At 41.4% G+C, this 17,379-nt stretch overlaps 1 protein-coding gene across 3 annotated transcripts in view; it reads right to left on the bottom strand.

The window, feature by feature from the left end:
* The window catches only part of CAPN3 (calpain 3), a 50,186-nt gene that overhangs the window by 20,829 nt on the left and 11,978 nt on the right, over positions 1-17,379 (bottom strand). For 2 of the 3 annotated variants that reach the window (XM_012766526.3, XM_012766529.3), the window contains exons 2-6: positions 5,963-6,032; positions 3,726-3,844; positions 2,045-2,178; positions 1,148-1,316; positions 135-278 (exon numbers count right to left, since the gene is read on the bottom strand). In XM_012766526.3, the coding sequence (XP_012621980.1) occupies positions 135-278; positions 1,148-1,316; positions 2,045-2,178; positions 3,726-3,844; positions 5,963-6,032 (636 nt within the window). The remainder of the gene's footprint in view (positions 1-134; positions 279-1,147; positions 1,317-2,044; positions 2,179-3,725; positions 3,845-5,962; positions 6,033-17,379) is intronic. The other variant, XM_012766531.3, reaches the window with a different exon arrangement.

The raw sequence follows: 17,379 nt of genomic DNA, 5'->3' as shown, positions 1-17,379 counted from the left end.
TGGAACAAGCAAGCAAGTTATTCCATCCCAGACCCTTGGAAGGCCCCAGGTGGGGGTCTGTGGGTGAGGCGCTAGCTGCTGAAGGGAGTTTGATAGCAACAAGGCCAGGTCATGCAGGTGGGAGGTGTACACACCCGGGTCGGTCTGTCATCTGAGCCTCTGAGGTCGAGCTCTGAGTCCCTGAGCAGCGAGTTATCCATATTCCTCACCATCCGTTCAATCAACTCCCCCATGTTCAGACCAGAAGGAGAGGTTCCATAAGTCATGTTCGTGCCATCCTGAGGCCCGACAGGGAAAGCGGGGGACAACCCAGGAGAGGGAGAGAGAGCAAACAAAGGAGGGTAGAAAGGGAAGGAGAGAGAAAGAAGGGAGGGGACAGGCAAAGGAAAAAAAGGAGAGATCAATAGAGCACGAATGGAGAAAAGATGGAGAAAAGTGATACAGAAAAAAAAAAAAAGTTTATCCATGGTGTTGCTTGCTAACTGATCTTCCAAGCTTTCCTATCTACAGGGAGTGTTGGGAGAGGAAGGAGCAGGAATTGAGCTCAGGCCCCTTTTTCTACCATGGAAATTGCCAAGACTATCACACCCTGAGCAGCCCTCAGGGAAGGCATGTCTCCGGAAACTCAGGAGGCCTGGCCACCCTCGGCCATCCCTTTAGCCTTGGCTCCTGTCTCGGTTCATACCACCTTGTTGTACTGAGAAAGGGACTGCAGGCTGAACTTCTCTCAGATAACAGCACAAAGTCCATGTCCCAAGCAAGGGACTTGGTCAAAGCCCAGTGACTGGAAGGCTTGCTTAGGGAAATGGTGGGCTCAGGTCCACAGCCCAGCATGTGGCCGGCATAATGGGGGTGTGCTGGGACTGAGGAGCACCGACAGGAGAGGCCTCCAGTAACATAGGCCTCTGGACCTATTTCCACCTAAATTCCAAGGCTTGGAATGTCCTTGTCCAATTTCTTTATTGAAAATCCCCAAGAACTATTCTCCCTTGACAAATTCCCAGTCGTCAAAGTCCAGAGGCAGTTCCTGCTTCCTACAATCATTCACTCTGTTCCAGAAGAACAGAGCACTGCTGCCATTCGCTGGGTAAAAGGCTCCCCAGGTCCTTGGCTGCTCCCTGCCCTGTACCCCACACCCCAGACTTACATCAATGGAGCAGCCCATGAGGGAACCTCTCTCGATGGCTTTCTTCATGATCTTGTACATGTCGCTGGGAGCATCTCTGATCTCAAAAAACTCTGTCACCCCTCCTGTGAAGTCCTCCATGGCCTCTGTGGTATTCCCACCTTTCAGCGCTTCATAGGAACCATGGAGCCTTGGAGAGAGGATGACCAATCTAGGGTCATGGAGTTCCGGGAAACATAGCCCAGAACTTTACTCCTGGGTCCTGTGATGTTCTCTCATCAATTCCCCAGCAACTCTGCGAGCTAATGGGCTGTGTAGAATGATTCCCTTTCTTTACAATGAAGAACTGAGCTTAAGAGGCTGAGTGACATCCCCTGGTACCCAAGGTCACGGAGAGCCAGAAGCTCTGGGATTGAAACCTAGCTATTCCCACTTCCTGTTAGTCCTCTTTCCACTCTGTTCTGAGCCTTGAGGTAGGGCTGCATTAAAGTCATTAGCAGCTGGGTGAAGCTTCAAGCTGAGAGACAATATGGCTTTAGGGATATTATAATAAGCTCAAGAGGTTGAGCCAAGCAAGTCCCTGAGGTCTGAGCTCCAGAGGTATAATGCTCTGATCCAAGATTTGCGATGCCACCATGAAGGCAGAATTAAAGAGCTCACTATGGGAAGCTAAAGCTAAAGATTTCCTACACAAATATTCACTTCTGCTCTTAACCTTAGTGTTTTTAGTTGTTAGAGCTGTTGTTGCCTGGAACTTATCTTCTCTGACTTTGGGTCACAGTTGAACACCCACGCATACACGTATGCATGTACCCAGACATGTATATATGCACCTTCCTGTGAGGAAGCCCTTGGCTGGATTGTGCAACCCACTTCCTTACCTCTAGTCCTGCCTCACATTCTAAATTGTTGCCTTACTTAGCATAAGCCTTCTCCAGGAGAGCACTCCAGAACTCATTGCGGTGGTTGGATTTGGTGAAAACCAGTTGATTGTTGTACGTTGGCAAACAGTCATCAATAACCACGTCCACCCAGTCTCCATAGCGCCAGAACTGCACAGAAGCATCAAGCACAGAGTCGCATCCTCAGATTACCGTTAGGAAACATGTCCTGACTCCCTCATTCCTCACGGGTTTCCCTTATCTCCAAGCAGTATAATTTCATAGCTCTGCATCTTGGGGCTTATTCATCCTATTCTGGGCTGGGGTATGTGAATCTGTCTCTAACTGGGAGCTTTTTGAGGGCAGAGAAAATGAGTTATATATCACTTTGTCTCTTCCACAGAGTCCTCCCCCTGCTGGGTACAGTAGATGCTCCATGAATATCTCAGGACTTGGGATTTTCATTGCCCTGCTCAGGAGGTCTTGGCAGGGCCTGAGTGTCAGTATTTCTAGGTGTTCTAGATGATTCCAATGTGCAGCCAGGATTAAGAACTACTGGTCTAAGTGAAGGTGCCGTATTGATTTATGTGTTTCCTGATGACAAAGTGAAGAAGGGTTGAAATGGAGGAAAGTGACCCAGAATATGCTCTGGCCACAGCAGGAACATTGTCTAGTTACTTCAGTTCTGGGTGTTGTTCTTTTTTGAAGAAATCAGTTTGAACTGAAGAAGGCCATGTGTACTTGAATCTATTTTCCAATGGCACTTTCTCCCTCATGGGAAAAAGGACAGAAATCTATCTGGCCTTTGAATTTATGGCCCTTTAGATATAAGACCCTTCAAATATCAGAGGGAAACCAGCGTTTGCTGGAAGGAAGAACAAACTTCTGAGCCTGGCTGCCTTGTCCACATTCCAAAGGTACAGGATACGAAACCTGAACTAAAGAAAGACTTTTTCTGAGGCGTCCAGGGTTCAGGTACGAGACCAGCAGGTAATTAGCTGATGATTCAGCTATCCTGGGACATAACGAGCCTTCAGGCCTTCTGTTGACTGAGTCCTCAGAATCTCAGAACCTACTAGATCCCCACATGTAGAATCCACTTTGGTTCGGGTCCAGAACCGGGTTTTAGCTCTATGCCAAGATGATCTGGACCCAGAAAATTTCCAATGGCTAAATTGATTTGAACCATGAAACTCAGTTCTGGGCCACACCATAACCCTTATCCCCAGATTAATCAGAATTTTCTTCCAGGGCCCAGAAGAGGTGAGTGCCAGACTTGGTATAGATTTGCCTTAAAGAGAAAGAAGTACACGGGGGGCTGCATTTTGTGGCCAAGGGTTGTGTACAACCCGAAGGGCCCTACGAATCCCAGTGCTAATATCTTAGGGGCCTACTTGAGAAGGCTGTAGGCAATGACACAGTGGCCAGACAGCTGGAGAGGCAAAAATAGACCCACAGGCCAGCACACAGGATGTCTTCCTGCCCTTCTAGGACACAGCAGAAGGTGGCTGGGGGTGGGGAGGAGTGGGGAAGACTAGGGAGTGGAAAGATAAACAGCTGCTTCCTCACAGGCTTGGAGCCTTAATGTGGTCACTGTCTATGGGCTCGGCTGGGGGCATGGGTGGAATCTTTCCTGGAGCCCCTGGGAAGTCAAGACCAGGAGATCAGTGGCAGGTGGACTTTAGCTGGCCCTCTTCGCTATGTTCTCATGGCCTCACCTGGAAGTGGAAGATCCCTGCATAATTTTCGACGAAACTTTGATCGTGGGGTATGACTCGGAAAAGGAGCCGCTTGTTCAGGGTCAGGCAGGCAATGGCTGCGAGAAACCAGCAGTCCCCTGCAAGCAAACAGAAAAAGACCCAATCCCCAGCCACACACTCCACCTTTCTGAAGGACTGGGATTCACTTAGTGCTCACTGTCCTACTTCCAGACCTGACCTTACAGAGGTGTCAACCTAGGGCAGGAGACTGTGACAGGAATTCCTTGACAATCTAATCAACACGATAACTTATTCCCTTGTGTCTGGACACTTTCCTAAAGGCTGCAGGCAATTCTTCCATCCGCAGTATAAACTCACTTCCTTTTTGGACCTCAGTGGAGATACAGCAGTAGAGGATCATACTTGGAATCCGCTCTGCCTCACACCTTTGCAATTTCCCCTTCTGACCATTTCCATTTCGTGAAGGCTGAGCAGCAGAGAACCGTCGACTGAGCAGATATATATTGTAAGGAAGGGCAGTTAGGCAGCTGCCCTGGAACCAGTTTGTAGGGGGCACTAAGACATTGCTGGCAATGGACTGAGATGGGAACATTTTCTTATTCCCGGACCTCCTTTCTTTTTTTCTTAGACAGAATCTCACTCTGTTGCCTAGGCTAGAGTGCCGTGGCGTAAGCCTAGCTCACAGCAACCTCAAACTCCTGGGCTCAAGCAATCCTACTGCCTCAGGCTCTGGAGTAGCTGGAACTGCAGGCATGTGCCACCATGCCCAGCTATTTTTTTTTTTGTATATATGTTTTTAGTTGTCCAACTAATTTCTTTCTATTTTTAGTAGAGATGGAGTCTTGCTCTTGCTCAGGCTGGTTTTGAACTCCTAATCTTGAGCAATCCGCCCAGCTTGGCCTCCCAGAGTACTAGGATTATAGGCGTGAGCCACTGCGCCAGACCTCCTTTCTGACAGAGCACCATATGTAGTTGAAGGTAACTAATTGCTGTGTGTGTGTGTGTGTGTGTGTGTGAGTGTGAATGCCTAGGGGGCGTACCTAGAACACTGACAGTCACAGAGCTGCCTTCTAGGAGGATAAGTTAAGTTAAATGTAACACTGAGAGTGTAGAGGGCAGGCTGAGAGCTGCCTGCAGCCTCCCTCCTCTTCCCCTCCTAGGAAACCACCAATCTCTCCTTGGAAACAGTGTTGGTTTGAAGGCCCCAGATTATTAGTTTGCCCAGGGCTCTGCAGGCAGCTTTCCCTCAGGTGTAGGAACCCAGATATCTGACCTCTCTCTCTCTTTTTTTTTTTTTTTTTTTTTTCGAGACAGAGTCTTGCTCTGTTGCCCAGGCTAGGACTGGGACTACAGGTGCACACCACGCCTGACTAATTTTTCTATTTTTAGTAGAGACAGGGTCTCGCTCTTGCTCAGGCTGGTCTCCAACCCCTGGCCTCAAGCGATCCTCCCGCCTCAGCCTCCCAGAGTGCTAGGATTAGAAGCATGAGCCACCATGCCCTGGCCACTGATTTCTCCTTAGCCTCTCCTTCTGAAGCCAAGTTCCTTCCATCCAGTCTTGAGTGCCCTTTTCTCTCAAATTTTGTAAGGTGGCTGTTGGTATTGTCTCCAATTTTACTTCATGGTGCTTGCCCATAGTCCATGCTAAAGATAGCACTTCCTAAGCAAGAGGCTGAGGGAGAGGAGGGTTGGATAGAACAGCCAAGCAACCCAACCACACAGAGAATTGGGTGCTCATCCACCTGGCAATGACCATATTTGCTGAAGGACTCCTTTTACAGGGAGCTGTGCTGGGGCAATTTAGAAAGAGTTCAGTCCCGAGTGCTCTTTTTGGTGATGCATTCACTCTGTGTGCATATAGAGTCTGCGTGCTCAAGGGGCACGCTTCATACACAGCCAGGGAGCTGTCTTCTAAAAAAGACGGATACAGTTAAAAGCAGGGCTTTAGTCATGCTGAGTGGGGTATGTGAGTGTCCTTGAGACTCTGGAAGGGAGGCTACAGAATGCGGCGCACCTCTGGTGGCACAGGCAAAGTGCCAGTGAGAACTGTGGGAGGAAGCAAAGCAATCACCAGCACACAGGCAAACGGGCATAAAGTAACTGTGATAAAAAAATCTTCCAAAAATTCATTCAAGCAAGAACAGATTTTTGTCTCTTTATCTCCTGGAAAGGGCTCACACTTTTTAATCACCCCCTAATCATCTGACAGGATATGACCTGAGGGACTTTCCTACCTAGATCTCCTTGACAGATGTCAGTTCTGTTGGCTCCACCAATGATAAATCGGGGATTCTCACAAATTTCCTGCAAAACAAAAAGCAAATGACCAGGTCATAATAATAATAGTAGCTATTATGTACTGAGTTCCATTGGTACCCCGTATCAGGAGCTTTACACATGCCTCTCAAAACAGCTCCGTGCATTGGATGCTATCATTCTTATTTTTTCAGATAAGAAAACTGAGGCTCAGAGAGGCTAAGAAATGTGTCCATTTCTTAGGACACACAGCTAGTAAGTGGTAGAAGCCAGAAGCATGCTTCCTTTTCACACTGTCCCATACTGCTCCCCACACTATATACTATCTGAGTAAAGATGTCCCTTAAGAGTTAGGGCAGTATTGTTCCTGTCACAGCTTTGGCAAGGTGACGGCAGAAAGCATGGCCTTTGCTTTTTCTATACCAGGAGAAAAGTTGCTGGAAGGAAAATAAGGATCTTTCTCCCCCAGATATGGCAGCACAGATATTTAGTCAGTATATGTCTCAGAGTCCACAGGACTGAATGCTGGGAAGCAGAGAGTCAATGCGGTGTGAGCTTCACAGCCTCTCGTCTGTTGGAGGGTGCTCGACCCTCCAGCTGTCTGCCCAGTGCAGCACCTGTGGCGCTGGCCTTTCAAGTCCAGGTACGACAGATGATGTGCAGACCAGCAGAGGCCAATAGAGGGTGCTCTTGTTTCTGTTTGGATGTGTCTCAGGCTTTGTTTTTTAAACTTTTTAAAATTTAAAATAATCATTGATTCAGTGTTTTGATTTTAATACCATTCTTCACAGCTTCAAGAAGCCTTGCTATTCTTGTGACACAGTGCGTGTGCCTGTGTGAGAGAGAGATCTCTCTCTCTCCCTCTTCCCCTCTCAGTCACGACAACTCAATGTACCCAAGTGAGAGGAAGCTCCGGCACTCAGGGATCTATCCTTCCTTCCAAATGGAAAGTCTTGCTTATACCACACCATAGTGTGATTCCCATCTGAAACTCTGCAATGGAAGGATAAACCAACACCAAAAAAATGTTTATAAGGTTATCTATTTGGGGAGGGAAGGAATAAGGTGGTGGAAATAGGGATGGAATATAACTGTTTAAAAATACTTTTGACGTAGGAACTATGAAAAGTTTTACATAATTAAAAGCCAAAATTAAATAAAAAATATTTTTCTTTTTTTTTTTTTTGAGACAGAGTCTCGCTTTGTTGCCTAGGCTAGTATGAGTGCCGTGGCATCAGCCTAGCTCACAGCAACCTCAAACTCCCGGGCTCAAGCAATCCTTCCGCTTCAGCCTCCCAAGTGGCTGGGACTACAGGCATGCGCCACCATGCCCGGCTAATTTTTTCTATATATATTATTTGGCCAATTAATTTCTTTCTATTTATAGTAGAGATGGGGTCTCGCTCTTGCTCAGGCTGGTTTCGAACTCCTGACCTCGAGCAATCCTCCCGCCTCGGCCTCCCAGAGAGCTAGGATTACAGGCGTGAGCCACCGCGCCCGGCCAATAAAAAATATTTTTAAAAAGCAATCTGTAAAACCTGAAAGCAAACAGAAGCAAAGGAACCTAACTGCCTATCAAGTTGGTGGCACACACCAAAATAATTATTTCAAGTGACTTAAAATATAACATTCTGGCTGTTCAAATTTTTGGAATATATCCTAAGGACACACCCCAAACCATATAGATATATGAATCATAAGAAATAATAATATTATTTTAAAACTTTGACATGTATACTGTAGCAAATAAGAACTTATGTTAATGTTGTTAAGAACCAAGCTTTTTTTAGTGTAAAAGACAATATATAAAATTATAAAGTCAAATAACTAAAATAATAGCCCTGCAATGTTAAAGTTGAATTGCATATATAAGTACAACTCATGGTTTATTTTTGTCTCTCTAAAAATCCATTTCCTACCTGTATGCACTAAAAAAAATAATAAAAGCAATAACAACCTAGTAATAAAGAGAACATAACATCCAGATTGCCATCTTTCTTTCTTTATTTTTTGATACAGAGTCTTGCTCTGTCACTCAGGCTGGAGTGCAGCAGTGCAATCATAGCTCATTGCAGCCTCGAATTCCTAGGCTCAAGTGATCCTACCACCTCAACCTCCTGAGTAGCTAGGAGGCACACATCATCATGCCTAGCTAATTTTTCTTTCTTTTTTTTTTTTTTGAGTCAGAGTCTTGCTTTGTTGCCCAGGCTACAGTGAGTGCCGTCTCGTCAGCCTAGCTCACAGCAACCTCAAACTCCTCAACTCCTGGGCTCAAGCAATCCTGCTGCCTCAGCCTCCTGAGTAGCTGGGACTATAGGCATGCACCACCATGCCTGGCTAATTTTTTCTATATATATTAGTTGGCCAATTAATTTCTTTCTATTTATAGTAGAGATGGGGTCTCGTTCTTGCTCAGGCTGGTTTCGAACTCCTGACCTCAAGCAGTCTGCCCGCCTCAGCCTCCCAGAGTGCTAGGATTACAGGTGTGAGCCACTGCGCCTGGCCAAATTTTTAACAATTTTTTGTAGAGACAAAAGTATTGCTATGCTGCCCAGGCTGGTCTTGAACTCCTGGCCTCAAGTTATCCTCTTGCCTTGGCCTCCCAAAGTGCTGGGATTATAGGCCTGAGCCACCATGCCTGGCCAGATTGTCTTTAAACACTATTTCTGACTAAAACAAACCAGAGCACATTGAGGAAATAGCCAGTTCAACATATGAAGCAAGAAATGAGCCTAGGGGACTTTTCTCAGAGAGCAAGGTAATGATCAAATTCTTCTGGGTTGTGTCAAAAGGATACAGAAGCCAATCTGAAGAGGTTCCTTCTGGCCAAGTACGGTACAATATGAGCATTAAAAAGAATTTTGAGAAGAATAAAGAGAATGAAAAGCAGATGACATTTTTATAGTCAGTAAAAGCCTGACTAAGATACGCCCACTAAGCAGATGAAAACCGTAGCCAGTTATTTCAAAATAAGCTAAAAATATTTTAAACTTGTATAAGTCATGAAAAATAACATAAATAAGAATTTGAAAAACTAGGAAATAAGGTGACAAAACTCAAGAAAGGCTTAGAAATAAAAGAAAGAATCATCTTAGAAATGAACACTAAACATGAAGGAACACACGAGCAAACAAGAACACAAGAGCAAATGAACACAACAAATAATACCTGAAGAGAAGCAGAAGGTATGAAGAAGGAAAATTATAAAAAGAAAAAAAGTAATTAAGAAAGATAAATAGGATTCAAGAGAAAATGACAAGTAAGGCAAAACAGACTCAATATACAGATAATGGGTGGGGGAGTTCTCTGAAGAAAGAAAGCAAAGGAACAGAACAAATATTGAAAACTATAATTCAAAAAAATATTTCCCAAAATAAAAGAATATATTTGATACTACATATTGAAAGAGCAAACAAAATACTGAGAATATCAATCCAGAATGACCAACATGAAGATATATTCTAGAAAATTACTGGGCTTAAAAGAAAGAAAAAAATTCTTTCAGCATCTAAGGGGAAAAGAACAAATGTCTTATAAAAGGAAAACATTAGCTTATTGCCAGACTTTTCAGCAGCAATGTGTTATGCAAGAGGAAATTGGAGCAATATATTTAAGATCCTCAAGGAAAGAAAACGTGAACCAAGAATTTATATACAGCATAACTTCCTTTCAATTATAAAAGGTGTGGACAAACTGTTTTCAATATGTAAGAATTCATATTATTCCCATGAGCTCTTCCTAAGGAATCTACTAGAAAATAAGTTTCAGACAACCAGAAAGATTAGAAGGACATCAACATAAGAACTGAGGGTAAGTATTTAATGTATAGTTACTTGTAGAATTAAAACTAAATGATGGTTAAAGGGAGAACATAAGGTAGGTAACATATTGCCTATATTGTTTAGGCAATACACAACTATTTAAAACTATTTTTAATGGAAGGAGAAAGAAGAGAACATATAAAAAAACTATTTTCAGCAATTATTTTGGTAGTGATATTATCAATATTTTTATTCTGCAGCTTGATAAAAAAAAAAAGTTGAGGAAATTTATTATCAGCAGATTAACCTTGCAAGAAATGTTAAAAGAAGTTCTTCAGAGAGGAGAAAAATGATATAGGCCAGAAATTTGGACCCATATAAAGAAAGGAAGAATATTGGAGAATAAATAAATGAAGGTAAAATAAAAATCTTTAGTTTACTTATTCTTAAACTAAAAGGTACCTTTGTTAAAAGTAATAATAAAAACAACGTGTTGGGCAATTATAGCATATAGATAAGTGAAATGTATGACAGAAATGTTATAAGCAAAGGGAGGAAGGAATTGGTAATATATTCTGTTATAAGGTACCTAGACTATGTATGAAATGGTATAGGGCTATTTGAAGGTGGACTTAGATCAGGTGTAAATGTATATTTGAAACTCTACCATGACCACTAAAATTGAAAAAAAAATAGTATAATTGATATACCAAGAGAAGAGATAAAATGGAATCATATAAAACATTCAGTGAAACCAAAGAAGCCATAAAAGCAAGGGGACAAAGAACAAATGCAACAAATAAAAAACAGTTACAAATATGGTAGATACTAATCTAACTATATCATAATCATTTACATGTGAATGGTCTAAATACACCAATTAAAAGTTAGAGATTGTGAGAATGGATAAAAATAAGACGCAACTATATGTTATCTACCGGAAACCCACTTTAAATATAAGGACTCATAGATAGAGAAGGATATATCATGCTAACACTAATCAAAATAAAGCTAGAGTAGTTACATTAATTTCAGACAGAGCAGACTTTGGAACCAAAAAAATTATGAGAGATAAGGAGAGGCATCATATAATGATATAAAGGTCAATCTTCAAAAAAAACATACAATCATATGCACCTAACAATAGAATGCAAAAATATATGAGGCAAAAAGTGAGAACTGACAGGAGAAATAGACAAATCTAGTATTATAGTTGGAGATGTCAACATCCTTCTTTCAGTAATTATAGATTGAGCAGGCAGAAAATCAGTAAGGATATCATTGACCTAAACAACACTATCAACCAACTTGATTGAATTGACATTAATAGACTATTTCATCTAACAACAGCACAATAAACAGTTTTTTCAAATTTATATGTAACAAGTCACTAAAACAGACCACATCTGGGCCATAAAATACACCTTAACAAATTTGAAATAATAAAAATCATACAAAGTATGTTCTCCAACCACACTGGAATAATACTGGAGATCAATAACAAACAAGAAAGTTGAAAAATCCAAACATATTTGGAAATTAAATAACACATTTCTAGATAACATATGAGTCAAAGAAGAAATTTCAAAAGAAGTTAAAAAATATTTTGAACTAAATGAAAAAAAAGTATAACATCAAAATTTGTGGGATGCATCAAAAGCAGTGCTTAATGGGAAATTAATATTATTAAATGCATATGTTAGAAAAGAAATAAAATCTAAAATCTTAGGACACTAGAGAAGAAAAATTTAAGTCTAAAGCAAGCAGAAGAAAAGAAATAATAAAAAATTAAAGCAAAAATCAATGAAATAAAAAACAAGAAAATAATATAAATCCAATGAAAATAAAAATGGTTCTTTGGAAAGACCAATAAAATTGATAACCCTCTAGCCAAGCTAAACAAGAAGAAAAGGAAGAGAAAACACAAATTACTAATATCAAAAACAAAGGTGAAGTTATCACTACTGATGTCATGAATATTAAAAGAATAATAAAGAAATACTATGAAAAGCTCCATGCCCGCAAATTTGGTAATTTACATGAAAGGGGCCAATTTCTTGAAAAATACAAACTACCAAAACTCACACAAGGAGAAGGATATAATCTGAATAGTGCTATACCTATCAAAGATATTGAGTCAATGATTAATAACCCTCCAAAAAAAGAAAACATCACACTCAATGGTTTCATTGGTGATTTCTACCAGATATACAAGGAAGAAATAGAGGGAACACTTCCTAACTCATTGTATTAGGCCATCACTACCCTAATAGCTAAGGCAGAAAAAGTTATTACAAGAAAGGAAAACTACAGACCAGTATTTCTTATGAACATAGAAGCAAAATCCTCAAGAAAGATTAGCAACTCAAATATATAACAAATTATATATGGAATTATACACCATGACCAAATGGGATTTATTCCAGGTATGCAAGGCTGATTCAACATTCAAAAATCAATGTAATCTACCACATCAACAGGCTAAGAAGAAAAATCATATAATCATATCAATTGATGCAGAAAAAGCACTTGACAAAATTCAACACCTGTTCATGATTTAAAAAACTCTCAACTGACTAGGAATAGAGAACTTCTTCATCTTGGTAAAGAACATCCACTTTGATAAGAATAAAAGCTAACTTCATGCTTAATGGTGACAAACTAGATGCTTTCCCCCTAAGATCAGCAACAAGGCAAGATGTTCCCTTTTACCACTGCTATTCAACATCATACAGGAAGTTTTAGCTAGCTAATGCAATAAGATAAGAAAAGGAAATGAAAGATATAAAGATTGGAAACAAAGAAATGAACTGTCTTTATTCACAGATGACATGATTGTCTATATCAAAAATTCCAAACAAATGACAAAAAACTCACCAGGAACTAATAAGTGAACATAGTTCAGTTGCAGGATTCAAGGTTAGTATATAAAAGTCAACTGTTTTCTTTTATACCAGCAATGAACAATTGGAATTTGAAATTTTAAAAGATTCTATTTATATTAACACACCAATAAAGCAGGGTAATATGTATAAGTCAGTATGAACTCATGTTTACCTTCATATAGATACAGATGGTATATAAAAATATTTATTGATATGTGAGATGGTTGTACATAGAAATATTTATAGATATGTACATATACATGGGTTAATACATACACACATATCTCCTTTCTCTATCAGCTAAGAGGAGTGGGAGCTCATCGGGTTGATGAGCACACCTATCAACCAGACCTTGGTTTCTAATACAATTTTCCAATAAAAGGAACCAGTGCTTCTTGGAGAAATGACTGACATTAGGATTGGGGCAAAAGACATACATTATGAGCCTGGAGCATCTTGTAGTGCCAGAAAGTAAAAAAATGCTCGAGGGAAAAAAACCTCACAGCAATAGGGGTATGTTAAATAGGCATAGGAGCCAACTGAGATCTCCCAATGACTAAAGCTGGAACAATTAACACAAAGTAAAAAATAAATATTCATGAGTCCATTTTGATATAAATAAGTGGTTGAATACATCAGTAGGGAGAATAGACAAAGCTTCCATGAAAAATTATTTCCACTAATTTATGTAGATACTTTGCCCTCAAGGTGGGGAAGGGAGAGCATAACTTCCCATTCCTTAAGAATGTGTTTACACTTAATGCCTTGCTTCCAAAGAGTATCCTTTGGAAAAGGGAGAAAAAGTAACTTTACAGTAGAGAAACCCGATGAACACTACTTCAGCTGGGATATCAAGATCAACATCAACAATAATAAAGCGTGTGTATAGTCTGTACCTTGATATATAATGTGATGAAAATGACACTCCACCTCTGTGGTCTTCCTCCCCCAAAACCCATAAGCCAGTAAGGAGGAAAACAGCAGACAAATGCCAACTGGGGAACATTTTACAAAATAACTGACTAGTACTTTTAAAAATTGTGAGATTTCCCTATCAAAAGCTAGGAAAGTCTGTGAGATTGTCACAGCCAAGAGGGGGCTAAGGAGACATGTCTACTAAACATAATGTTGAATCTTCATGGGATCTTAGAACAGAAAAATGGTATTAGTTAAAAACTAAGGAAATCTGAATAAAGCATAGGCTTCAGTTAATAATAATATACCAATATTGGTAAATGAAATGTAACAAATGTATCATACTAATGAAAGATAATAATAGGGAAAACTGGGTGCAGGGTATATGCCAATGGATCATCTTGCAGATCCACTGGGATGCATGCACCTGCCTCAGAGCCCACTGGTTTAGAGAGTTCTCGCCTGCCCTAAATGCAGTGAACACTTTTGGGGTTACGGGTAGGAAGAAAGGCCTTGTCTCACACACCCCAAGCACTTTGGCCTATTCATGCTGATACAAATGGGCTCCTCAGTTGCCTTATAAGGTAGCTTGGGGCAAACTGCTTCACTTTGTAAGGAGCCTGCCTGGTCAGCACAGACATTTATGTTTAAACAGAAGTGACTCCTCGTTAATGAGCCAGCCTTAGGTGCAAGGTTAAGAAGGCAAGTCTCCAGCTCTCCATTTCTCTACCATTCACTACTTTCCATGGAACTGTCCCTGAAACTGAGCCTTAGTATTCTTAACCACTCTACTCTCTCAACCCCCAAACACCTGCACTCAGGATGAGATATGATAATTGGTTATAACTCATAGTCTTACTATCTTACTAGGGGTTTAAATCAATGCATTAGCTCTCTTAGAAATATATATAATTTCAAGGACCTACAAAATATTATAATAATTTCTAGTTCAGGAGTAGAAAATAACATCTCCAGTTTCAGGAGGAAGCAGGAAGATATTTTGGGGATACAGGGATAAAAGGAGAACCTTGATAAGCCGCTTGCTTGGGGGATCCATGGCCTCAGGCTCTGGGCGGCTTCACTTCTTGTTCTCCAAGGACTGGCTGCTGAAGCCCAGTGCTTCCCATTCCTACCTTTGGCCTTTTCCACGTGATGGCCTTCATCTTGGTTTTCTGGCTCAGCTCATGGGAGCCCAGGGCCTGAACACCTGCTGGGAACACACGATCTTCAAAGAGGCATTTCTGAGCCAGACACCTTTGTTTAAGAAGGACAAAATCCTGTCCCTCAAACTTGAGGGGCTGTGTGATGGTGCCCTCTCCATTTCTCCTATCCCGCTCTCGGATCACACGGTCACAGAAGAATGCTGGCAGCAGGTAGGGCATGGTGATGGCTCAGGGAGTGGAGCTGGGCCTTCTCTGCTTCCTCTTTCCCACTGCGCCCTCCGCCCAGGCCTAATCCTCCTGTGAATGGCCTGGAGCCTATATAGCTCCTCCACCCTCAGCAGCACGATGCAAATGAACACAGCCCAGAGAAAGGCCCTGCTCAGAGTCAGCAGCTTTGGCTGGAGGCCCCCGAGCCCACAGTCTAGGGGCAACACCATGAGAGGGAGCCAGGGAGGGAAGAGAGAGTACCAGGGACAGCTTCAGGACCAGGCCTGTGAACCTTTAGGGCACCTTCATCTGCCTTGCTGGGATTCTTTCTTTAAAAAGTGAAACTACAGTTCCAGAGAGGCTTACACTACCTCAGCAAAAGGCATTCATGCCTTTGCACTGGCGGTCAATGGGATATAGCATGGGGCCTTCTAAACATGCTATATGCACTAATCTTACACAGGCTGCTGAACGCATAGGAGCAATCTGCTCCAAGCCATTGTCTGAAGGTAATGAGGCCTTCATACTCCTGATATCCCTGCCCCCTCCCTGCCGAGGACCTTGACTAGCCATTTAGGGACTCTAATCTGTGAGAAGGACCCAGAGGGTAGGTAACTTGACCTCAGATGAAAGTCCCTGTTGGAATAGGTCCCACTGGTGGTGGACAGACATCCATTGTACAAATTCAGGACCTTCCGGGCAAAGAATGTGGTGGATGGGGAAGGTAGACAAAGGTGTGTAGAAATTACATTCACAAGAAAGCCCAGATTTTTCAACATTTCTCTGTGCTTAAGTGGGCAGCTGTAATGTGGAGGGAGCTGAAGTGGGTGGGGGCTCAGGCCTGGAGCTTGCCCACTAGGAGGATACCCAGGCTCCCTGTCTGCTCGTTGGTGCCCACTGGCCTTTGTCTACTCTGTGTTTCTCAACGTGTGGTCTTTGAACTATGTGCATCAGAACCACCTGGGATGCCAGTTTAAAAGGCAGATTCCCAAGGCCCATCCCAGACCTGAGGATTCAGATACTTTCTGTAGGGGCCTGGGACTCTGCATTTTGAATAGGCACACCAGGAGATTTTTATGTCCTCTAAAGTTTGAAACCATGACTTTAGCATTACAGGATACTAAAATAGCTCAAAATAATTTTTGAAGTCAGTTCTTTTAAGAAATAGTTTTATTTTATTCAGTTTATACATAGACAAAGTCTCACTGTGTTGCCCAGGCTGGTCTCAAACTCCTGGCCTCAAGCTATTCTCCCACCTTGACTGTCCAAAGTGCTAGGATTATAGGCATGAACCATGGTACCTGGCCTAATTTCTCATTTTTAAGGTTGAAAAATCAAGATGGAGCTAAAATTCTGAGCAACAGTGGCATATTAGTTAGGAGAGAAATACTTAAAGTGTCCTATTATGATCCCTATTTTGTTTAAGAGAAAGATAAAATTATTGATTAATTTCAGACTTTGTTAAGATAAATATGTATGTTAACATTTTGGGAGCAACCACTGGGAAAAGAAATAATCTATAACTTCCAAATTAGTAGGAAAAAAAAAAGAATGAGAGAAAACACACTGAATTTAAAAGAAGGGTAGAGAGAAAAAACAAGGAGCATTTAAAAAGCAACACAAGGCCGGGCGTTGTGGCTCACGCCTGTAATTCTAGCACTTTGGGAGGCCGAGGTGGGCGGATTGCTCAAGGTCAGGAGTTCGAAACCAGCCTGAGCGAGACCCCGTCTCTACCAAAAATAGAAATAAATTAATTGACCAACTAAAAATATATATACAAAAAATTAGCCGGGCATGGTGGCGCATGCCTGTAGTCCCAGCTACTCAGGAGGCTGAGGCAGTAGGATCGCTGAGCCCTGGAGATTGAGGTTGCTGTGAGCCAGGCTGACGCCACGGCACTCACTCTAGCCTGGGCAACAAAGTGAGACTCTGTCTCAAAAAAAAAAAAAAAAAAAAAAAAAGCAACACAAACAGAAAATATGTGGTTAAGATGATAGAAATAAATCCAAAATATATTAATACTCATAATCAATGTAAATAGACTAAAATCTCCAGTTAAAGACAAAAGCTGTTCAGTTTGTACTTTTTAAATAAGCTATAAGCACTTTATAAGAAACAATCCAACACAGTAGAACATAGAAATGGTGAAAGTAAAAGAATGAGAAAAATATGTATCACACAAAACATGCCCCAAAAGTTTATGTAATTACATTAATATTCGACAAAACTGATTTTAAAGCAAAGAAAAAGAGGCTTTCTTAGAGATAGTCACTACAAATTCCTAGAAAAATAAAGTTACCACCTATTCAAGAAGAAAAACAATTTCAAATGACCCCATGATTATTAAAGACGTTGTATTAGTAGATAAAAATCTTCCTTTCAAGAAAACATTGGCAAAATTCTACCAAATATTTAAGGAACATTTAGTTTCCATCTTACACAGTCTCTTTCAGAGAATAGAAGA

The sequence above is a fragment of the Microcebus murinus genome, chromosome 6 (genome assembly GCF_040939455.1).
Source record: "Microcebus murinus isolate Inina chromosome 6, M.murinus_Inina_mat1.0, whole genome shotgun sequence".
NCBI lineage: Eukaryota > Metazoa > Chordata > Mammalia > Primates > Cheirogaleidae > Microcebus > Microcebus murinus.
Note: the sequence above shows the minus strand (reverse complement) of the source record. Positions and strands in the feature narration are given on the sequence as shown.